The sequence below is a fragment of the Salvelinus fontinalis genome, chromosome 28, assembly GCF_029448725.1.
Source record: "Salvelinus fontinalis isolate EN_2023a chromosome 28, ASM2944872v1, whole genome shotgun sequence".
Lineage (NCBI taxonomy): Eukaryota > Metazoa > Chordata > Actinopteri > Salmoniformes > Salmonidae > Salvelinus > Salvelinus fontinalis.
The window spans coordinates 28,786,991-28,811,914 of record NC_074692.1 but is presented as its reverse complement, the minus strand read 5'-3'; the positions used below and the strand labels follow the sequence as shown (position 1 = coordinate 28,811,914).

At 45.6% G+C, this 24,924-nt stretch overlaps 1 protein-coding gene across 1 annotated transcript in view; it reads left to right on the top strand.

Annotated features, from left to right (window-relative positions):
* Nucleotides 1-21,592, top strand: part of LOC129826555 (substance-P receptor-like) — a 51,195-nt gene extending 29,603 nt beyond the window's left edge. The window contains exons 3-5 of the mRNA XM_055887437.1: nt 189-339; nt 3,780-3,976; nt 13,636-21,592. Of these exons, the coding sequence (XP_055743412.1) occupies nt 189-339; nt 3,780-3,976; nt 13,636-14,014 (727 nt within the window). The 3' untranslated portion in view covers nt 14,015-21,592. The remainder of the gene's footprint in view (nt 1-188; nt 340-3,779; nt 3,977-13,635) is intronic.
* Nucleotides 21,593-24,924: the final 3,332 nt, after the last annotated feature.

Genomic DNA, 24,924 nt, shown 5'->3' with positions numbered 1-24,924 from the left:
CCCGGCCAAAACATAGAAATACAAAACATAGAAATAAAGAACATAGAATGCCCACCCAAATCACACCCTGACCAAACCAAATAGAGACATAAAAAGGCTCTCTAAGGTCAGGGCGTGACACCCCTGTGCTGTTGGTAAAATGTGACAGAACTGCATGCTGATCTTGTCTTTCCCTTCCTGTCCTGTAGGTACTACGTATGTGTGACTGTGCTGATCTACTTCCTGCCTCTGCTGGTGATGGGCTGTGCCTACCTAGTGGTGGGCCTCACCCTCTGGGCCAGTAACATACCTGGAGACTCCTCTGACCGCTACAAGGAGCAGCTCACTGCCAAACGCAAGGTACAGTATAAAGATACTATAAGCCTGGGTGTACATGCTCATAGCCAAATGCAAGGTTCCAATTATGAGTTTGTAGGGTAAAGATGTACTGCAGGGCTTTGGTAAGAAGCAGGCTGTGATGTCATTCAGTACAGTGCTTTGAGAGACTAGTCAAGGATCATATCACCTCCACCTTACCTGACACCCTAGACCCACATCAATTTGCTTACCACCCCAATAGGTCCACAGACGATGCAATCGCCATCACACTGCACACTGCCCTATCCCATCTGGACAAGAGGAATACCTATGTAAGAACGCTGTTCATTGACTATAGCTCAGCATTCAACACCATAGTATCCTCTAAGCTCATCATTATGCTTGAGGCCCTGGATCTCAACCCTGCCCTGTGCCATTTGGTCCTGGACTTTCTGACGGGCCATCCAACAGGTGGTGATGGTAGGAAACAACATCATCACTTCGCTGATCCTCAACACTGGGGCCCCACATGGGTGTGTGCTCAGCCCCCTCCTGTATTCCCTGTTCACCCATGACTGCGTGGCCATTTCCTTGGCGTGCACACCACGGACAAACTGAAATGGTCCATCCACACAGACAGTGTGGTGAAGAAGGCGCAACAGCGCCTCTTCAACCTCAAGAGGCTGAAGAAATTTGTCTTGTCACCTAAAACCCTCACGAACTTTAACAGATGCCCACAACCGCAAGTCTCTCCAGAGGGTGGTGCGGTCTGCACAATTCATCACCGGGGGCAAACTACCTGCCCTCCAGGACACCTAAAGCCCCCGATGTCACATGAAGGCCAAAAAGATCATCAAGGACAACAACCACCCGAGCTACTGCCTATTCACCCCGCTACCATCCAGAAGGCGAGGTGAGTACAGGTACATCAAAGCTGGGACCAAGAGACTGAAAAACAGCTTCTATCTCGAGGCCATTAGACTGTTAAACAGCCATCACAGCCAGTTACCTTAGCTTTCTTGGGAACAGGAACAGTGGTGGCCCTCTTGAAGCATGTGGGAACAGTAGACTGGGATAGGGATTGATTGAATATGTCTGTAAACACACCAGCCAGCTGGTCTGCGCATGTTCTGAGGATGCGGCTAGGGATGCTGTCTGGGCCGGCAGCCTTGTGAGTGTTAACACGTTTAAATGTTCTACTCACGTTGGCTGCGGTTAGATATTGCTGCACTGTCGGAACTAGAAGCACAAGCATTTCACTACACTTGCAATAACATCTGCTAAACATGTGTATGTGACCAATAAAATCTGATTTAACATTCTCTTTTTTTCTACCATGTTATTGACTTGTTTATTGTTTACTCCATGTGTAACTCTGTGTTGTTGTCTGTTCACACTGCTATGCTTTATCTTGGCCAGGTCGCAGTTGCAAATGAGAACTTGTTCTTAACTAGCCTACCTGGTTAAATAAAGGTGAAATAAAAAAATAAAATAAAAATGTGATTAACCCTGCATGGGTTTACATCATAGAACACATGTATCCTATGGTTTACATGCTCTGCCAGCAACTGTACATCAATGAGATCCTAGGGTATTTTGTAGTATCAGTATCTTGGGTTTATGGGGCTAGCTCTATACCTCTATGTTTATCTCTACTTTGACTTCTAGGTAGTGAGGAGAAACACATGTGTACCGCATGCTAGAGCTCTCTCCGACTGAGCCATTCATTATGGACACATAGTTAGCAGAAATGTTTGGTTAAGAGCTAGGGTCTATTTTCCTGAATTTCCACCTGACTGACGTGCCCAAAGTAAACTGCCTGTTACTCAGGCCCAGAAGCCAGGATATGCATATAATTGGTAGAATTGGATAGAAAACACTTTGACGTTGGTAAAAATGTTAAACTAATGTATGAGACTATAACACAATTGACATGGTAGACAAAAATCCAAAGAAAAACCAACCGGAATGTTTTTGTTTTTTTAGGTCCCAGGCTCTTATAATGGAAAGCTATGTGTCCTATGCAATTCTAGCTCCCAGATTTCAATTCCTAAGGCTTCCACTAGATGTCAAGAGTCTTTGTTTAAGATTTCAGGCTTGTTTCTTCCAAAACGAGCCTGGGACTCTTTGGTACAAATAGTCCCAGTGGGAAATCAGTCTGTCGCCATGTGACGATTTTACTTTTCTATTGAACATACTTCTTTCTGTATGAAATATTGTAGTTTATTTACATTTTAGAATACCTGAGGATTACATAGAAACATCATTTGACTTGTTTGAACAAAGTTTAGCGGTAGCTTTTTGGACTCCTTTGTCTGCATGTTGAACGAGTGGATTACTGAAATCGATGGCGCCAACTAAACAGACTTTCTGGGATATAAAGAAGGATTTTATCTAACAAAACGACCATTCTGTCACGATCGTGGTAATGGACGGACCAAGGCGCAGCGTGTGTAGAGTTCCACATCTTTATTACGGTGAAACTTCAAACAAAAACAATAAACCAACAACAAAAACGTGACATCAGTGGTGCAACAAACACAATATCCCACAAAGCAGGTGGGAGAAAGGGCTTCCTAAATATGATCCCCAATTAGAGGCAACGATTACCAGATGCCTCTAATTGGGAACCATACAACCCACCAACATAGAAGTAGAATGACTAGAACACCCCCCTAGTCACGCTCTGACCTAAACACCATAGAAAACCAAGGGCTCTCTATGGTCAGGCCGTGACACATTCATGTTGTAGCTGGGACCCTTGGGATTGCAAACAGAGGAAGATTTTCAAAAGTAAGTGATTTATTTAATCGCTATTTGTGATTTTATGAAGCCTGTGCCGGTTGAAAAATATGTTGATGTGAGGCGCCGTCCTCAAACAATCGCATGGTATGCTTTCGCTGTAAAGCCTATTGTAAATCGGACAATGCAGTTAGATGAACAAGAATTTAAGCTCTTAAACAATATAAGACACTTGTATGTTCATAAATGTTTAATATTAAGATTATTTATTTGAATTGCGCGCCCTCCAATTTCACCGGATGTTGTCGACAGGTGTCCCGCTAGCGGAATACTTCCAGGAATACTCCTGGGATAGCACTATAAAGGGAACATGGTTCCATTTGGAAAGCATCCTAAACAACTCTACTGCATCAACTTCAGGTCAAGCCAGAGAAACAGAGAGAGGAGTTGAAAGTTTGTCAATGTTTACTTCTTCCTTCATGACTCATGAAATAAACACGACAACACCCTGAGCTTCAAGCTCTCTCTACTCCTGTCATCATTTCCCAACTGACAGCTACATGTCTGATTGTTTCTTATTCCTCTAACGTACACCGTCTTCCACTTTCTTTATGCTGTCTTGTCCCCTTTCTGAATGACTGAATTGGACACAGAAGTCCATTTAGAACTAATTAAATAGAATATCTGTGGAATGGATGAATTGAGCCCAACCCTTTGTGATATCTGTGTCTCTGTGTTAGGTGGTGAAGATGATGATCGTGGTGGTGTGTACGTTTTCTCTCTGCTGGCTGCCCTACCACGTGTACTTCCTGCTCCACCTGTTCTTCCCCCTCCTGTTTGAGACGCTCTACATCCAACAGGTGTACCTGGCTGTCATGTGGCTGGCCATGAGCTCCACCATGTACAACCCTATCATCTACTGCTGTCTCAACGATAGGTAGGTACACTACACTACACACACACACACACACACACACACACACACACACACAGGTACGCATGCACACACACAAGCAGGTACACTACACTACACTACACACAAACTACACACACACAGGTACGCACACACACACACATACACACACAATTGTTTATCATTCTCTTTAACACCTGTTTTTATTATGTACATAGATTATTCATTGCATTATTTATAAGTTATGGACTGTTCAGCACGTATTATTCATAACTTTTACCACTGTGGTGAAGGCAAAATGAAAAATACTTATTTGAATTCCTGCATGAAAAACAACCACTTGCTCTCATATGACTTGTTGACATCCTGGGTATGGCACATACTAGTAAAACCTCTGAGTTTGTTTTTTAATTATTTTTTAATTGTTTTGGAAAGACAGATGGCTAATATTGCATTTGTAACCAAGTGTGAAGTGTGAATTTACCACCATAGAGTTAGATGGTATGGATACTGTCATTGAGGGCTTCACCATTTTAAAGTAGTCAGCTGGGTGGGATGATTCCATCCGGTTCATCAGGAGGGATCCGCTAATAAATTCTACTTGTGAGCAAACATAGATCCAAGATGGCGTAGCAGTCAGATGTCCTTTGTCCTCGTCTTGCCCCGTGTATATATATTTTATATATTTTTCTACGCATATCTTTTTATATATATATTTTTTTCTTCTTAAAAACTCAACTTCAAAACACTCTCCTGCAACCCACCTCACCAAATGTGGTGCGGTTCTGTTTTTTTCCCTCAAAAGTATTATTCACCTCGTATCCGAAATCTACAACAGAAGCTAGCCAGAAGTTAGCCAGCTCACAAGCTAACGTTAGTAGTTCAGCTAACCACAGCTAGCGCTTATCAGCTATCCTTTAGCTGCTATCCGAGTGACTATTGGCTAACATCAATTCCGGAGCAAACACCAATTATCCCGGAGCTAGCCAGCTGAAGAGTTCCATCAGCCACTCCTGGGCTACAATCACCTATCCGGACCCGTTTTACTGCCGATGTGGAGCCCCACCGGGCCTTCACGACTGGGATACCGACGTTATCTGCCCGAGGGAGTATTTCAACTGGCCCCTCCATCGCGACGTAACCTGAACGTCCATATGCTAACTGCGGCCCGCTAATCGTTAGCTGTCTTGAGCATATCGGCTGCTATCTGAACAGGTCTATCGAACAATCTTCTTAGGCCACTATAACTATTTTGACAATTGGATTGGTCCCCTCTACCACACGGAACCCCACTAATCTACCGACGGAATTGCACGGCGTGGCTAAAAACAGACCTCCATCTTCTGCTAGCTTGCTACCCATGACTAGCTGTCTGAATCACGAAGCTAGCACCAGTTAGCATACACAATTCTACAATTCACAACCTCTCTTTCGCCACCGCCATCCGGCTTGGATTCTCTGTCGACACGACCACGTCTGGTCTGCAGACGAACACCCCATCCGCTGTGCCCTCAACCGGCCTCCGTCTGAGCAGACCCCCTCCGTCTGAGCAGACCACCCCCCCGGGCTACTAACTTTAAACGCCGCGGGCTAGCTTAGTGGAGGCCTCACTGCTCCATCTACGGCTGCCCCCTGGACACTATGATCACTCGGCTACATAGCTGATGCCTGCTTGACTGTCCATTAATTCACGGTACTCCATTCCGTTTATTTGTGTTTTATCTGTCGGCTCTGTGCTTTAACTCAGGATCTGTGTGTAGTTAATCCGACCCTCTCTGCCTGGTCGTCGCCATTTTTACCTGCTGTTGCTGTGTTAGCTGACTAGCTGCTGTTATCTCACCTGTTGTTTTAGCTAGCTCTCCCAATCAAGACCTGCAATCACTTTATGCCTTATTGTATGTCTCTCTCAAATATCAATATGCCTTGCATACTGTTGTTCAGGCTAGTTATCATTGTTTTGGTTTGCAATGGACCCCGTAGTTCCACTCTCCGTACCTCTGATACCTCCTTTGTCCCACCCCCCACACATGCGGTGACCTCACCCATTGAGACCAGCATGTCCAGAGATACAACCTCTCTTATCATCACCCAGTGCCTGGGCTTGCCTCCGCTGTACCCGTGCCCCACCATACCCTGGTCTGCACATTATGCCCAGAATCTATTCTACCACGCCCATAAATCTGCTCCTTTTATTCCTTGTCCCCAACGCTCTAGGCGACCAGTTTTGATAGCCTTTAGCCGCACCCTCATCCTACTACTCCTCTGTTCCTCGGGTGATGTGGAGGTAAACCCAGGCCCCGCATGTCCCCAGTCACCCTCATTTGTTGACTTCTGTGATCGAAAAAGCCTTGGCCTTATGCATGTCAACATCAGAAGCCTCCTCCCTAAGTTTGCCTTACTCACCGCTTTAGCACACTCTGCCAACCCTGATGTCCTTGCCGTTTCCGAATCCTGGCTTAGGAAGGCCACCAAAAATACTGAGATTTCCATACCCAACTATAACACTTTCCGTCAAGATAGAACTGCCAAAGGGGGAGGAGTTGCAATCCACTGCAGAGATAGCCTGCAAAGTTCTGTCATACTTTCCAGGTCTATGCCCAAACAGTTCGAACTTCTAATTTTAAAAATGTATCTCTCCAGAAATAAGTCTCTCACTGTTGCTGCCTGCTACCGGCCCCCCTCAGCTCCCAGCTGTGCCCTGGACACCATCTGTGAACTGATCGCTCCCCATCTAGCTTCAGAGTTTGTTCTGTTAGGTGACCTAAACTGGGATATGCTTAACACCCCGGCAGTCCTACAATCTAAGCTTGATGCCCTCAATCTCACTCAAATCATCAAGGAACCCACCAGGTACAACCCTAAATCCGTAAACATGGGCACCCTAATAGACATTATCCTGACCAACTTGCCCTCCAAATACACCTCTGCTGTCTTCAATCAAGATCTCAGCGATCACTGCCTCATTGCCTGTATCCGCCACGGGTCCGCGGTCAAACATTCACCCCTCATCACTGTCAAACGCTCCCTAAAACACTTCTGCGAGCAGGCCTTTCTAATCGACCTGGCCCGGGTACCCTGGAAGGATATTGACCTCATCCCGTCAGTCGAGGATGCCTGGTCATTCTTTAAAAGTTACTTCCTCACCATATTAGACAAGCATGCTCCGTTCAAAAAATGCAGAACCAAGAACAGATATAGCCCTTGGTTCACTCCAGACCTGACTGCCCTCGACCAGCACAAAAACATCCTGTGGCGAACTGCAATAGCATCGAAGAGCCCCCGCGATATGCAACTGTTCAGGGAAGTCAGGAACCAATACACGCAGTCAGTCAGGAAAGCAAAGGCCAGCTTTTTCAAGCAGAAATTTGCATCCTGTAGCTCTAACTCCAAAAAGTTCTGGGATACTGTAAAGTCCATGGAAAACAAGAGCACCTCCTCCCAGCTGCCCACTTCACTGAGGCTAGGTAACACGGTCACCACTGATAAGTCCGTGATAATCGGAAACTTCAACAAACATTTCTCAATGGCTGGCCATGCCTTCCTCCTGGCGACTCCAACCTTGGCAAACAGCCCCGCCCCCCCCGCTGCTACTCGCCCAAGCCTCCCCAGCTTCTCCTTTACCCATATCCAGATAGCAGATGTTCTGAAAGAGCTGGAAAACCTGGACCCATACAAATCAGCTGGGCTTGACAATCTGGACCCCCTATTTCTGAAACTGTCCGCCGCCATTGTCGCACCCCCTATTACCAGCCTGTTCAACCTCTCCTTCGTATCATCTGAGATCCCCAAGGATTGGAAAGCTGCCGCGGTCATCCCCCTCTTCAAAGGGGGAGACACCCTGGACCCAAACTGTTACAGACCTATATCCATCCTGCCCTGCCTATCTAAGGTCTTTGAAAGCCAAGTCAACAAACAGATCACTGACCATCTCGAATCCCACCGTACCTTCTCCGCTGTGCAATCCGGTTTCCGAGCCGGTCACGGGTGCACCTCAGCCATGCTCAAGGTACTAAACGATGTCATAACCGCCATCGATAAAAGACATTACTGTGCAGCCGTCTTCATCGACCTGGCCAAGGCTTTCGACTCCGTCAATCACCATATTCTTATCGGCAGACTCAGTAGCCTCGGTTTTTCTAATGACTGCCTTGCCTGGTTCACCAACTACTTTGCAGACAGAGTTCAGTGTGTCAAATCGGAGGGCATGTTGTCCGGTCCTCTGGCAGTCTCTATGGGGGTACCACAGGGTTCAATTCTCGGGCCGACTCTTTTCTCTGTATACATCAATGATGTTGCTCTTGCTGCGGGCGATTCCCTGATCCACCTCTATGCAGACGACACCATTCTGTATACTTCCGGCCCTTCCTTGGACACTGTGCTATCTAACCTCCAAACGAGCTTCAATGCCATACAACACTCCTTCCGTGGCCTCCAACTGCTCTTAAACGCTAGTAAAACCAAATGCATGCTTTTCAACCGTTCGCTGCCTGCACCCGCACGCCCGACTAGCATCACCACCCTGGACGGTTCCGACCTAGAATATGTGGACATCTATAAGTACCTAGGTGTCTGGCTAGACTGCAAACTCTCCTTCCAGACTCATATCAAACATCTCCAATCCAAAATCAAATCTAGAGTTGGCTTTCTATTCCGCAACAAACCCTCCTTCACTCACGCCGCCAAACTTACCCTAGTAAAACTGACTATCCTACCGATCCTCGACTTCGGCGATGTCATCTACAAAATAGCTTCCAATACTCTACTCAGCAAACTGGATGCAGTTTATCACAGTGCCATCCGTTTTGTTACTAAAGCACCTTACACGACCCACCACTGCAACCTGTATGCCCTAGTCGGCTGGCCCTCGCTACATGTTCGTCGTCAGACCCACTGGCTCCAGGTCATCTACAAGGCTATGCTAGGTAAAGTGCCGCCCTATCTCAGTTCACTGGTCACGATGGCTACACCCACCCGTAGCACGCACACCAGCAGGTGTATCTCACTGATCATCCCTAAAGCCAAAACCTCATTTGGACGCCTTTCCTTCCAGTTCTCTGCTGCCTGCGACTGGAACGAATTGCAAAAATCTCTGAAGTTGGAGACTTTTATCTCCCTCAACAACTTTAAAAATCTGCTATCCGAGCAGCTAACCGATCGCTGCAGCTGTACATAGTCCATCTGTAAACTACCCACCCAATTTACCTACCTCACCCCCCATACTGCTTTTATTTATTTACTTTTCTGCTCTTTTGCACACCAGTATCTCTTCTTGCACATGATCATCTGATGATTTATCACTCCAGTGTTAATCTGCTAAATTGTAATTATTCGATTTATTGCCTACCTCATGCCTTTTGCACACATTGTATATAGATTCTCTTTTTTCTACCATGTTATTGACTTGTTTATTGTTTACTCCATGTGTAACTCTGTGTTGTTGTCTGTTCACACTGCTATGCTTTATCTTGGCCAGGTCGCAGTTGCAAATGAGAACTTGTTCTCAACTAGCCTACCTGGTTAAATAAAGGTGAAAAAAAAAAAAAAAAATCCGTAACTGTAGGTAGCAGGAAATCACCAACCATGGCTTTATACATGTTCAAAAAATACACTCTAGATGGCAGTATGTACCTTTTTAGTTTGCCAACTAATAGAAGTAGAAGAAAATGGACTACTTCAAAATGGAGATGGCCTCAATGGCGCTGTCCGTGCGCTCACAGACGCCATAATGGAACATATACAAAGATGATATCTATAATTTTATATGATTCCCACATATGACTGTGAAAAGTACATTTGAACGGCCCTCCAACTGGTAATTACTAGCAGGAAACGTGTCTATCATCCTTGAGCTCCAATTGGGAGGTGGGAATTTACCAGTTGTGAAGTTGTAAACACCAATTGGATGCATTCACGTGCACTTGCTGAGAAACATCCGATTAGCTAATAGCCAACAAGCTGTGTCAACCGTAAACTAAAAGTACAGCTATCAGGCTCGTAAAGAAATGGTCTTCAAAAACCATATTAATAAATAGCTTTTTTTTAAACTCTTTCGTAGTTAAATGCTGAAAATGTTGTTATCGAGGTAATTTCCTTAGTAGGTGTAACGAAAGTCGTCGGGAGGAGAGGAGGACCAAAGTGCAGCGTGGTACGTATCCATAATTACTTTTAATCAAGATGAATACACGAACAAAAACAACAAAACGACCAATGAACAGTTCTGACAGAAAATAACCACCCACAAACAAAAGTGGGAAAACAGGCTACCTAAGTATGGCTCTCAATCAGAGACAACGATAGACAGCTGCCTCTGATTGAGAACCATACCAGGCCAAACACATAGAAATAGAAAACCTAGACCTACAACATAGAATACCCACTCACATCACACCCTGACCAAACTAAAAATAGAAGCATACAAAGCAATCTACGGTCAGGGCGTGACAGTACACCCCCCCCCCCCCCCCCCCCCCCCAAAGGTGCGGACTCCGGCCGCAAAACCTGAACCAATAGGGGAGGGTCTGGGTGGGCATTTCACCGCGGTGGCGGCTTTGGTGCGGGACGTGGACCCCACTCCACCTTAGTCTTGGCCCCCTTATGTCACGCCTCTGGAGTGGCGACCCTCGCCGCCGACTCCGGCCTGGGGACCCTTACAACGGACCCCGAATAGGAGGGAAACTCTGGCAGCACCAGACAGGCGGGAGGCTCTGGCAGCGCCGGACAGGCGGGAGGCTCTGGCAGCGCCGGACAGGCGGGAGGCTCTGGCAGCGCCGGACAGGCGGGAGGCTCTGGCAGCGCCGGACAGGAGGGAGACTCTGGCTGCTCCGGACAAGAGGGAGATTCTGGCTGCTTCTTGCCATGGATCATCACTGGAGGCTTCGTGCCATGGATCATCACTGGAGGCTCTGTGCCATGGATCATCACTGGAGGCTTCGTGCCATGGATCATCACTGGAGGCTTCGTGCAATGGATCGTCACTGGAGGCTTCTTGCCAGGGATCGTCACTGGAGGCTTCTTGCCATGGATCATCACTGGAGTGGAGAGACACACAGGAGGCCTGGCTCTGGGAGAAGGCACAGGACTCACCAGGCTGGGGAGACATGCAGGACGCCTTGTCCTTGGCTGAGGCACCGGATGCACTGGACCGTGGAGGCGCACTGGCGGTCTCGAGCGCAGAGCTAGCACCATTCGTCCTGGCTGGATCCCCCCTGTAGCCCGGCAAGTTGCGGGGAGTTGGAACAGGCCGTACTGAGCTGTGCTGGCGAACTGGGGACACCGTGCGTAGGGCTGGTGCAGTATACCCCGGGCCGAGGAGACGCACTGGAAACCAGATGCGCTGAGCTGGCATCATCCCTCCTGGCTCGATGCCCACTCTAGCCCGGCCGATTTGAGGAACTGCGATGTAGCGCACCGGGCTATGCGTGCGCACTGGGGACACCTTGCGCTTTGCCTCATAACACGGTGCCTGCCCAGTCACTCTCTCGCCACGGTAAGCACGGGGAGTTGGCTCAGGTCTCCTACCTGAGTCCGCCAATCTACCCGTGTGCCCCCCCCCCCCCCCAAAAAAAAAAGAATTCTGGGGCTGCCTCGTGCACTTCTCCTCGAGCCAACTCCTCATAGCGTCGCCGCTCCGCTTTAGCTGCCTCCAGCTCCTTTTTCGGACGACGATACTCTCCCGACTGTGCCCATGGTCCTTTGCCGTCCAACATTTCCTCCCATATCCAGGAGTCCATTTTCCCACGCTGCTTGGTCCATTGTTGGTGGGTGGTTCTGTAACGAAAGTCGTCGGGAGAAGGAGAGGAGGACCAAAGTGCAGTGTGGTACGTATCCATAATTAATTTTAATCAAGATGAATACACGAACAAAAACAACAAAACGACCAACGAACAGTTCTGACAGGTGCAACAAACACTAACCAGAAAATAACCACCCACAAACAAAAGTGGGAAAACAGGCTACCTAAGTATGGCTCTCAATCAGAGACAACGATAGACAGCTGCCTCTGATTGAGAACCATACCAGGCCAAACACGTAGAAATAGAAAACCTAGACCTACAACATAGAATACCCACCCACATCACACCCTGACCAAGCTAAAAATAGAAGCATACAAAGTAATCTACAGTCAGGGCGTGACAGTAGGTGACGTCAGAGGTCACCATTTGGGAGAAGTCAGAGCTGAAGGAGGATAGATAAGTTTCTCACTAGTAATCCCCAAAAGCCGTTTGGTAGTTGAGAAGGACCTTCCCCATGCAAGTGTATGGTACACACACACACACAGAGTAGACGCATAAACACAAAGTCAAATTCATGAAGTTTGTCAGTTGTGTTTTAGGGTATAACCCAGGTGCAAACAGTGTTGAAGAAATGAAAGTTTATTCTTTAAACAGGGGCATGCAAACGACAGGTCAAGTCTGGCAGGGGTATATAATCCAGATTGGGTATAAGGCACCGGAACAGCAGGCGGGCTCAGGGTCAGGACAGGCAGAGGTCAGTAATCCAGAGTAGTGGGGCAAAGGTACAGGACGACAGGCAGACTCAGGGCAGGCAGGAATGGTCAAAACCGGGAAACCAGAAAACCAGGCACTAAATCACAGACAGGCGCAAGGGAAAAACACTGGTAGGTATGAACAAACAAAATTAACTGGCACAGACAGGTATAAATACACAGGGGATAATAGGGAAGATGGGCGACACCTGGAGGAGGGTGGAGACCAGCACAAGGACAGGTGAGGGCGTGACAGTTAGAGGGCCGTTCAATAGATTTTTCCCAGTGGTATGTTGTAAACATATAGAAGGATAGCTATATCATCTTTATACATATCCCATTATGGTATCTGTGAGCGCACGTGCAGCGTTTTGAAGTAGTCAATTACATTTTTGTACTACCTATATGAGTTGGCAAACAAACTGAAAGGGTGCATGCTGCCCGCTAGTGTGTTGTTTGAACAGGTTTAAAGCCCAGGTTGCCGATGTACTACCACTTACAGTTATGAAATGTTTTCTCACGAGTATAATTCATTGGCTGAGGACCCAGATGGAATCATGTGATCCTTCTTTCACCCAAATGAAGGCCCACCCAGTTAACTACTTTAAAATTCTGTAAGCCCTCAAAGGCAATGTCCATGCCAAAATGGGTTTTATCCATCTAGTCCTCTATCTAACTTTATGGTGGTAAATTCCCACTTCCGACTTGGTTACGAACACAGCATAATTAACTGTGGTGGTAAAGTTTTATGAAGAGCCAACTTTCAATTGGTTTTCAGAATAACAAGCTGGTGTCTGAAAAATGTCTGAAAAGTCTTTGAAATATGTCTCTGAAAGATGCCTATTTCATACCCGGTTATGACAGTGTCGTTACAAGACAAAATGAAAATGTGAGAGTTAGTTGCACTGCTAGAGAACTGTTAGGGTCTAAGTCATGAAACATTATGCAGTGCTCTTCTCTCCACAGCAATATCGATTTGAAGTTTTAACATTCATAACTACATCTGCCTCTCCACTCATTTTCCAACAAATTCTTGCCTCTTCGTCTGTCTTCAGCCTTTTTACTTTTCCCTTTTTTGAATCTGTCTGTCTGTCTGTCTGTCTGTCTGTCTGTCTGTCTGTCTGTCTGTCTGTCTGTCCTCTGCTATCTATCCGTTTGTCTGTCTGTATGTACTGTATGTCTCTCTGTCTTTCCCTAGGTTTCGAGCTGGCTTCAAGCAGGCCTTCAGCTGCTGTCCCTGTGTCCCCGCCGGCTCCTACGAGGGTCTGGAGCTCAAGTCCACACGTTACCTGCAGACCCAGGCCAGCATGTACAAGGCCAGCCGCATGGAGACCAACGTGTCCACCGTGCTGCATGTGGCCAACGACCTGGAGCCTCCCAGGTTTGGGGCCCTATCTGTGGCCGGGTGTGGGTCCGAGGCGCGGGGGTTTAGCGGAGGGGGAGGGGGGTTGTGTGCGGTAGCGGCACCCAGGCGATCCTCTCTGGACCTGACCTCTAACGGCTCCTCGTCCCGCAGTGTCCCCAAGAATGTGTCGGAGACCTCCAGCTTCTACTCTAGCAAAAACCTGCCTGAGTAGAGAGGGGAGAGGAGAATCAGGCACCGCTAAACACTCTATCTCACTATACCTGCCAATGGGGGCTGTGTTTGTGTATGTGTGTGCATGCATGCGTGTGCACATATATTCCATCCATGTTTGTCTTTGACCATTTACAAAATGTCCTTTTTTTTAATGTTGGGCATCAAGTCTACCGCCTGTGGCTGAGGCTTGGTTGGTTCCCCTTCAGAGGGCAGTGTGCTTATCCAGTGGTCCTTGGTTTAAACTAAGGCAGTAAGGCATATCTAGGGTACACTGCCTGGTACCTGCTATAGCCCAGAGAGATACTGTAAGGGCTGGGTTCATGACTGGGTAACAAGATTGGGTCAATACAGGACAAGACTGGGTCAATACAGGACTAGACTGGGTCAATACAGGACTAGACTGGGTCAATACAGGACTAGACTGGGTCAATACAGGACTAGATTGGGTCAATACAGGACTAGATTGGGTCAATACAGGACTAGATTGGGTCAATACAGGACTAGATTGGGTCAATACAGGACTAGATTGGGTCAATACAGGACAAGATTGGGTCAATACAGGACAAGATTGGGTCAATACAGGACTAGATTGGGTCAATACAGGACTAGATTGGGTCAATACAGGACAAGATTGGGTCAATACAGGACTAGATTGGGTCAATACAGGACAAGACTGGGTCAATACAGGACAAGACTGGGTCAATACAGGACTAGATTGGGTCAATACAGGACAAGACTGGGTCAATACAGGACAAGACTGGGTCAATACAGGACTAGATTGGGTCAATACAGGACAAGACTGGGTCAATACAGGACAAGACTGGGTCAATACAGAACTAGATTGGGTCAATACAGGACAAGACTGGGTCAAGACAGGATACAATTGGGTCAATACAGGACAAGGCTGGGTCAATACAGAACAAGGTTAATACAGGACACAGCACTAACTGAACCCGATAACCTTCACACTATCCACACACCTTCAACTATCAGAATGTATCCAATACTTATCTAGCAATTGACATTTGCTTCTAAGGACCCACTCACCACACACACACAGTGGTGTATGAGTTCATATTATCACCCGTACTTCTGAATGGTGCATTCATGTTTGATTGCCGCTCCCGTGCTGGAAGCACAGTCAGTCCTCACAGTATAGTGGTTTTCTCAGTTTGTCAGAAACATATGATAACCTTGCCATTCCTGTAGCATCTCCTTAGCCCCTATAGTGGAGCCCAGGGTTAACAAGCCCGCACTCCATGGGACACACACTTTGAAACAGATTATTGTGGCTGAGTTGTGTTTAGCTGGTGGCCTGTCAGCATGTAGACTTCAGGGGGATAATGTGGGATAGAGCTGAACAAACAGACCCTAACCTGAACAGTGTTAGTCAGCTGTGTACAAGACAACAGGAGAGAAAAGTGGTGTGATTACAGAGGCAGAGAACCTGCACTGTGAGGACTTCCTCTTATACAGCATGCTCTTAGTGACAGTAAAGGCTAGATGGATTGTGTTTTCGGGGATGATGTTAGTTCTTATAACTAGCGATGGGAAGATGTGCCTGGATACTTAGCATAATGCAGATATGAGAGGAAGGGAAGCAGCTTAGAGGCCATGCTCTCTTTATGAGACTTCTGGGTCTCAAATGGAACCCTATTCCCTTTACAGTGCGCTACTTTTGACCAGAGTCCTATGGACCCTGTTCAAAAGTAGTACACTAAATAGGGAATAGGGTGTCATTTGGCATGCAACCTCTGTGTGAGACTGAGTCCAGCAGGAGGGAGCTATTTTAGCTGTGTGTAATGATTCTTGATGTGTCACAGCAGTTCCTGTCTACCCCGCCATCTGAAACCCAACAATGACACATCATATGTTTGTATGATGTTCAGCACACACATCCCCACACAATCACACATTCTCAAACAGACACACTGACACCCACAGTTGTTCACACATCAGACAGAGGGAAACTCTTCTTCCAACACACACATGCACATGCATGGGTGTGCTTACACACACACCCCCACACACACTTTGACCAGAGTAAAATGAGCACAGTAGTCATCTCAGATCTCCGGCAGGTTTGATGTGGAGTTTCAGCCTGGTAACACTAGGTCAACATGATCTAGAGGGCAGAGGGGACAGGAGGGGTAACAGAGTAACACCTGTTACTTCATATCTCTGGGCCTTGTAAGAGTGAGTTTATTGGTAGTGTGGAATATACACTGAACAAAAATATAAACACATCATGTAAAGTGTAGGTCCCATGTTTCATGAGCTGAAATATAATATCCCAGAAATATTCCATACTCACAAAAAGCTTATTTTGCTCAAACAATGTGCACAAATGCATTAACTTCCCTGTTAGTGAGCATTTCTCCTTTGCCAAGATAATCCATCCACCTGACAGGTGTGACATATCAAGAAGCTGATTAAACAGCATGATCATTACACAGGTGCACCTTGTGCTGGGGACAATAAAAGGCCACTCTAAAATGTGCAGTTTTGTCACACAACACAATGCCACAGATGTCTCAAGTTTTGAGGGAGCGTGCAATTGGCATGCTGACTGCAGGTATGTCCACCAGAGCTGTTGCCAGATAATTGAGTGTTCATTTCTCTACCATAAGCTGCCTCCAACGTTGTTTTAGAGAATTTGCCATTACGTCCAACCGGACTCACAACAGCAGACCACGTGTATGGCGTTGTGTAGGTGAGCGGTTTGCGGATGTCAACATTGTGAACAGAGTGCCCCATGGTGGCGGTGGGGTTATGGTATGGGCAGACATAAGCTATGGACAACAAGCACAATTGCATTTTATCGATGGCAATTTGAATGCACAGAAATACTGGGACGAGATGCTGAGGCACATTGTGGGGCAATTCTTTTTTAAGGTGTCTGTGACCAACAGATGCATATCTGTATTCCCAGTCATGTGAAATCCATAGATTAGGGCCTAATGAATTTATTTAAATTGACTGATTTTCTCATATATGAACTGTAACTCAGTCAAATCTTACAAATTGTTGTATGTTGTGTTTATATTTGTATTCAGTATATAATCTACTATATAATCTACAATATAATCTACTATATGTAATATATCTACCAGAGACAGTAACTGAGGAGTGACAGTGCAGAAAGAATAGTTATCTAATTACAATGGGATAAGTAGATATTCTACGCACCCAATTATTTACATTTTAATGGGATGTTTTGTGTGTGTGTGTGCTTGCGTGCGTGTGTGTGTATGTGTGTGTGTCTGCGTCTGCGTGTTGACAGTTACATGTCTCAGTGGGCCCAGTAATCTGTAAAACAGAGGCCAGGATACACCAGACATTCCATTACTCCTGTAGACAGCAACTAAATGAAACACGCCTTGCAACTGATTAATTTACCATGGGGAACCAGGTAGGCTGTTATTCTCTGCAAACAAGCTCTCCCAGGCACAGACACTAGTCTAGCTAAAAAGGCATTGCTCTCTTACAGTTAGTCAGACAACATACGGACTGAATACTAAAACCAAAAATAGACCAAACACTCAGTTTCAAAATGCTGCAGAATGTTTTTCCATTTCAGATGGCAGGTTCAAGTGGGGATTTTGTCAAAGACAGGCAACTGAATGCGTAATCAACCGCTTTCAAAACCCACCTGTTAATTGACAATGTTCCAGGTTGGATGGTAGGTTGTTTAAGAAAGCAGTGTTGGTTTTGATCACTGTAGTGATGGAGACAATACGTTTGCCTTGTTCCTGTGGGCTGGGAGAGAGCTGGCACCAGGCTGACTACTCAACTGGGTGAATGTCCTCATCAGTGCCATCACTCTTCAATCACACTAATTACCCACAAGAAAAGAGAGAGACTGAACAGAGAGAGAGACAGAACAACTGCACACACACATTGAGAGAAGCACACAGGCAAAGACACAGGGTAAAAAGAGAAGATATCTCTTTTGTCGTAAGAGTAATTCTAAAATGGTGTGTCTGTGCAGAGGTAGTGTTTGTATTCATTAAAACGTGAGGCCCAGTTAGGTAAAAAAAAAATGAAAAGATGGTTGTAAGTGTGTGCATGTGTGTGTGATGTGTTTTTCACTTACCTGTATGTAGGAGTCTACCATCTACATGATGGACCCTGACTGCTGCAGCGCATCATGAGATGTGCTTATCTCTGCTACAGTGACCTGAGTGGTTACTGCTTTGATGGTCCCAGCTGTACTGCTAGATAGCAGCTCATACACAGCTTATAGTATACCACAGTTACACTTGCGTTCCAAATGGAACCCTATTCCCCATATGGAATAGGTAGCCATGGGACGCACACACAGTGCTCTCTGATACAGTGCTGAATGAGCAGTTCATATGGTGTGTGGACCTCTTTGTACATAGTACAGTTATGTTTGGGATGTTCTTTATGTACAGTATAACATTGTTGTTTCTTTGAAATGTAATTGTCAATCATACCAGTTCACTTCCTACTGTAATGTTACAAACACTTGCTTGTTTGCTACTATACATGGCTTGGCTTGTGAGGTCTGTGTTGATCGCTGTTGTACATTTTGTTTTGAATGTAACTGTCGAGCTCGACATCACATGAAAGCGGTTGAAAATATTCAACTATTACAGCTGCTGTGATGGGGTTTACAAGCTGTCAGAGGAAGAAATGGCATGATGCAACTTTGATCTCTCTATTGCATTAATCTATCAAATGGATTTCTCTTGTCAGGCTGTTGACCTCCCTGAGGCACTGTTGAACATTTCTGATACTTTGTCTGACAACTACACTGACTGAACTATTAGCCCAGTAGGCAGCATCCATGGGGGAGGATCTCTGTTACAACACAACATGTATCACAGGCCAGTGCCATATAGCGGAGTCTCCTCCTCTGGCTACTATCAGCAACTATATCCCAAATATCGAGAACCCTCTTGCAGTACATTTTTTCGTGGCTGGGGGAGGATTCTAAACAGAATGTTGCACTGTATTAAAGTATCACTTTGATATTTCATGCGTTCATATGTGTTATTATGTGTAATTTCAGACATGTGTTTCATTTGTATATCTTACTCTTGTTGGGAGTTATTATGTCAGCATTGTGAACGGTACTTATTACAGTATTATCAATATATTTTTTAACAGGATTCATTAGTAAAACAATCCAAGGTATTTACAAAGTCAGTATTATTTTACACTCAACCACTATCTCTGATCTACATTATCAGATGTTTTGTGGAGTTAGTTTGCCTTTTAAAGTGTAACTATATTGTTCGTTGTTTTCAAGGTACAGCTCAATATTGTGTTAATGTTATGAATAAATGTTACCTTTTATTGGAGCTACCTTTTTAATTCACCATCAGTTTGGCAGGAATAGTGTACCCTGTAGTATTTATTATGGCTTCACACAAATAATCTAACAATGTTTCAGTGTAGATAAAGTTTAAACATCAATTCATAACGAATACATCGAAAGCAAACCTGCAGACCTTAGCAGAGAAACAGCACCTTTAGCTAAATAATGTTGGGGAATCACTAAAACATCACAGGCAAGTTAGCTCTGGGAGCAGCACGGTCTGGTCTCTACCTCATTGTAATTCCTGACCTTCAGTTGAGTCCTCACCAGACAGAGGAGAGGAGAGGAGAGAAGAGGGAGAGAAGAGGGAGCAGTGAGCTAAGCGCCTCGTGTCAGATTAAGAATATTTGTGTTTGGACTGGACCTTTGTTGTCTGTCTGTGAAAGGAGAGTAGAGGACAGTCTGTGCGTATTAAACTCCAATCTATCTGCATGGGCCTGGCCAGAGTCTGGCTGTCCACATCTCTGTAGACCCGTCTGAAAAGGAGTGACTCATAGGCCATGTACTTTATCTGTAAGTAAGTGTAGGTTCCAAATGGCACCTTAGTCCCTTCATAGTGCACTACTTTTGACGAGAGCCTAATGTGCCCTGGTCAAAAGTAGGGCACTATAAAGGGAATACGGTGCAAATCACAGACAGGGGCTTGGCTGTCCGGAAGCAGTTTGTCTTAGAATCATCTGACCATAACAAAGGTTTCCATCCTATTTCAAGGAAAATATAAGAATAGACCTGTAAGAGCAGTCCTGCATGGTTGTAAAGCGATCAAGTCGCAGCCCAATACTTCAATTGCCTTGGTGACGAATGCATTAGGAGATAGAAGTGAAGTTGACAGATATGAGCAGAATAGGCAATGAGATACAAAATGATATTGACAGCATGAAGAGATTGAAAGAGAAGAGGGAGACAGAGAGACTGACAGAGGGGAGGAGGCGGTGAGGGAGTATAGAGGAATTCATGCTGAGATTGATTATCACGTTGGGCACCAACACGGTGGCTCCCGACGGATCTGCAGCTCATGTAAATAAATCCAGATTTTCTTCATTCACTCATCTCACTTCTTCTCAAAAGCATATCACCTCACTCGAAGAGAGAGGCAGGAGGGAGGGGGGGTCTGATAGAGAGAGATAGCCAATAGACAACTTGAGTGCACTAGCTAGATTCTTCAACGATCACCCCTAGAGAAGGAGTGTGTGTGTGTCTTTAGCGGCCTGAGCAGCCGTGCAGTGATTAGTGTCGGTGTGAGTGGCAGGTGGTAGGAGAGCAGTAAGGGGATTGTGAGAAGCTGCTCTCCACTGAGACTTTGTTTCACTCCACTACATGACTGTTACTTGCCAAAGGATACCGATACTACCGTTACCCTTGTTTACACTGAGCTGCACAGAGGTCAGAACGCAATCATGGTTACATTAACACACCGTGGAGCCGGCATGAGATATGGTTCGGAAAACGTACCTCAATGCAGGGAGGGATATGGCACTGTACTCCAAATTTGACCTTTATCCACACTGCTCCATTGAGAAGATTGAAATACTGCTTGTTTTCCTGGAAAACGGCCCTTTTCGGCCTCATGCTAGCTAGCAGTAGCCACAGGAGCCATTATGGAATGGCACATTGCATTGAACAACAAAAGAGTTGATTGGCTGACACTGCCATTCCAAAATTGCTGCGGTGGCTACTGCTAGCTAGAATGAGGAAGTAAAGGGCAGTTTTCTGGGAAAATATTCAGTATTTCAATCTTCTCGATGTATCAGTGTGTACAAAGGTCAACTTTTGAGTACAGTGGCATATCCCATCCCTGCATTGAGGTACGTATTCCGACCCATATCTCGTGATGGCTCCACAGTGTCTTAATGTAACCATGATTGCGTTCTGACCCCAGCACAGTTCACTGTAAACAAGATTGTCACTGTCTTGCCTGCCTGCTAGGGTTCTCGTGCTGCTTTCCTTTATCAAGCACATCATCTCCCATTATCATACAATATTGTGCGATCACACAGTGTAAGTGGATCTTCTTATGTTCGTACCAGTGTCCGCCCTTCCTTCCTCTCTCTCGTCTTGATGTGCATAAGATGGGACTTGATCCGAGGGTCGTTAGACGATATTTCTCTCTTCAGATGTTCTGCTCTGATTGTCATAAGGGTTTCCCCTGTTGTGGTTCACTCAAACGATGTACATACTGTACATTTAAATTCAACAACCACCAATAAAGGCTCCTTTTGTTGAGACAAACTGTGTCTGTCATTCAACTATTGACCTTATCTTACTCAGGATTTATTCATATGATATGTATGTTGTTTTTCATCAATAGTCCTACTTCCTTTCTCACTGTTACTGAAATTACCTGTCTGCTTCTGCTCAGGTAAAGAAATATCTAACAACATGCCAGTAGTAGTACATCTGCATGTGGTGGTGGTTTTACAGACCTAACCGTCTGTATACTTCACCCCTCCTCAGTGGGAAGGGAAGGGGAAGTCACACCGTGCAGATTTCTAAGAAGGTCCATCTCACGTCCATCTGTCTTAAGGGCAGGCATAGGGAACCTATACACCTATATACTATAGACACTAGATTTCCCTCTCTCACACAAACGCCAAGAGACAGATTAAGAAAACTCTTGCTCTCAAATACACATGGTACCAACAACAACAAAAAGCAGATACATGGATGTAGGCTGCTCTATGGCTGTGTTTACACGTGCTGCCCAATGTATTTGTATTTATTTTATACAATAAAGTGCATTCGGAAAGTATTCAGACCCCTTGACGTTTTCCACGTTTTGTTACGTTACAGCCCTATTCTAAAATTGATTAAAAAAAAGGTCCCCAAGAACACAGTGGCCTCCGTCATTCTTAAATGGAAGAAGTTTCGCACCACCAAGACTCTTCCTAGAGCTGGCCGCCCGGCCAAACTGAGCAATCGGGAGTGAAGGGCCTTGGTCAGGGAGCAATCAGGAGAGAAGGGCCTTGGTCAGGGAGGTCACCAAGAACCCGATGGTTACTCTGACAGAGCTTCAGAGTTCCTCTGTGGAGATGGAGAACCTTCCAGAAGGACAACCATCTTTTTAGCACTCCACCAATCAGGCCTTTATGGTAGAGTGGCCAGAGAGAAGCCATTCCTCAGTAAAAGGCACATGACAGCCCGCTTGGAGTTTGCCAAAAGACACCTAAAGGACACAGACTATGAGAAACAAGATTCTCCGGTCTGATGAAACCAAGATTGAACTCTTTGGTCTGAATGCCAAGCGTCACATCTGGAGGAAACCTGGCACCATCTCTATGGTGAAGCATGGTGGTGGCAGCATCATGCTCTGGGGATGTTTTTCAGTGGCAGGGACTGGGAGACAAGTCAGGGTCGACGGAAAGATGAAAAGAGCAAAGTACAGAGAGATCCTTGATGAACACCTGCTCCTGAGCGCTCAGGACCTCAGACATGGGGGAGGGTTCACCTTCCAACAGGACAACGACCCTAAGCACACAGCCACGACAATGCAGGAATGGCTTCGGGACAAGTCTCTGAATGTCCTTGAGTTGCCCAGCCAGAGCCCAGACTTGAACTTGGTGAACATCTCTGGAGAGACTTGAAAATAGTTGTGCAGCGCCGCTCCCCATCCAGCCTGACAGAGCTTGAGAGGATCTGCAAAGAAGGGGATGAGCTCCCCAAATGCAGGTGTGCCAAGCTTGTAGCGTCATACCCAAGAAGACTCAAGGCTGTAATCGCTGCCAAAGGTGAAAGGTGGTTCAACAAAGTACTGACTAAAGTGTCTGAATACTTATGTAAATGTGATATTCTTACTTTTTTATTTTTAATACATTTGCAAAAATCTAAAAACCTGTTTTTACTTTGTCATTATGGGGTATTGTGTGTAGATTGATGAAGAGGGGAAAAAACGATTTAATACATTTTATAATAAGGCTGTAACGTAACAAAATGTGGAAAAAGTCAAAGGGTCTGAATACTTTTTAAATGCACTGTAATTGGGAAAAATACCAGAATTGGGCTGCCTGTGCAAATGCAGCCTACATGTTTTAAAATGTTATTGTTAACTATGGTCCATAAAATAAGGCTGGATGCAAGGTACAGGTACTGTAACATCCAAAATAAAGGAAACACCAACATAAACGTCATAATAGGGCGTTGGGCCAAAACTGCAAGAACAGCTTTAATGCACCTTGGCATAGATTCTACAAGTGTCTGGAACTATATTGGAGGGGTGTGTCACCATTCTTCTGTGAGAAAATCCATAATTTGGTGTTTTGTTGAACGCTGTCCAGAATCTCCCATAAGTATTCCATTGGGTTTAGATCTGATGACTGAGACCCAGACACACAGACACACACCCTTTAAACCCCCTCCTTTGAGACCCCTCTTTCAAAGTCAGTGAGATCTCTTCTTCTAGTCATGGTATACAAAATAATGCACAACTTGGCGTTTTAATTCATGATCCTAAGTATTATGCAATGTTTTTTGCTTAATTAACTCATGAACCACACCTGTGTGGAAGCACCCGCTTTCAATATACTTTGTATCCCTCATTTACTCAAGTGTTTCCTTTATTTTGCCAGTTACCTGCAGCTCCCACAGTGGATCTAGTTCAGGTAATTGGTAGCCTAATTGCCAACACTTATTTGACATTCAACCTGGATTTCTACTGTCACTCATGTGGACTTAAGTTACAGTGGCAAGAAAAAGTATGTAAACCCTTTGGAAATACCTTGATTTCTGCAAAAACTGGTCATAAAATTTTATCTGATCTTCATCTAGGTCACAACAATAGACAAACACAGTCTACTTAAACTAATAACACACAATTATACATTTTCATGTCTTTATTGAACACACCGTGTAAACATTCACAGTGCAGGGTGGGGAAAGTATGTGAACCCTTGGATTTAACAACTGGTTGACCCTCCTTTGGCATCAATAACCTCAACCAAACGTTTTCTGTAGTTGCGGATCAGACCTGCACAACAGTCAGGAGGAATTTTGGCCAATTCCTCTTCACAAAACTGTTTCAGTTCAGCAATATTCTTAGGATGTTTGGTGTGAACTGCTCTCTTGAGGTCATGCCACAGCATCTCAATTGGGTTGAGGTCAGGACTGGGCCACTCCAGAAGGCATATTTTCTTCTGTTGAAGCTATTCTGTTGTTGATTTACTTCTGTGTTTAGTGTCGTTATCCTGTTGTATCACCCATCTTCTGTTGAGCTTCAATTGGCCTAACATTCTCCTTCAAAATGTCTTGATAAACTTGGGAATTCATTTGTCCGTTGATGATAGCTGTAAGGCGTCTGTGTGTAGCTGACACTACCCCCCCTTGACGCGCGGCTCCAGCAACGTGCAGACACCGACCTCGGGGATGACCCGGAGGACGAGGCACAGGACGATCCGAATGGAGACGGTGGAACTCCCGCAGCAACGAAGGGTCCAAGACGTCCTCCACCGGCACCCAGCATCTCTCCTCCGGACCGTACCCCTCCCACTCTACGAGGTACTGAAGGCCCCTCGCCCGACGCCTCGAGTCCAGGATGGCTCGAACAGCATACGCCGGGGCCCCCTCGATGT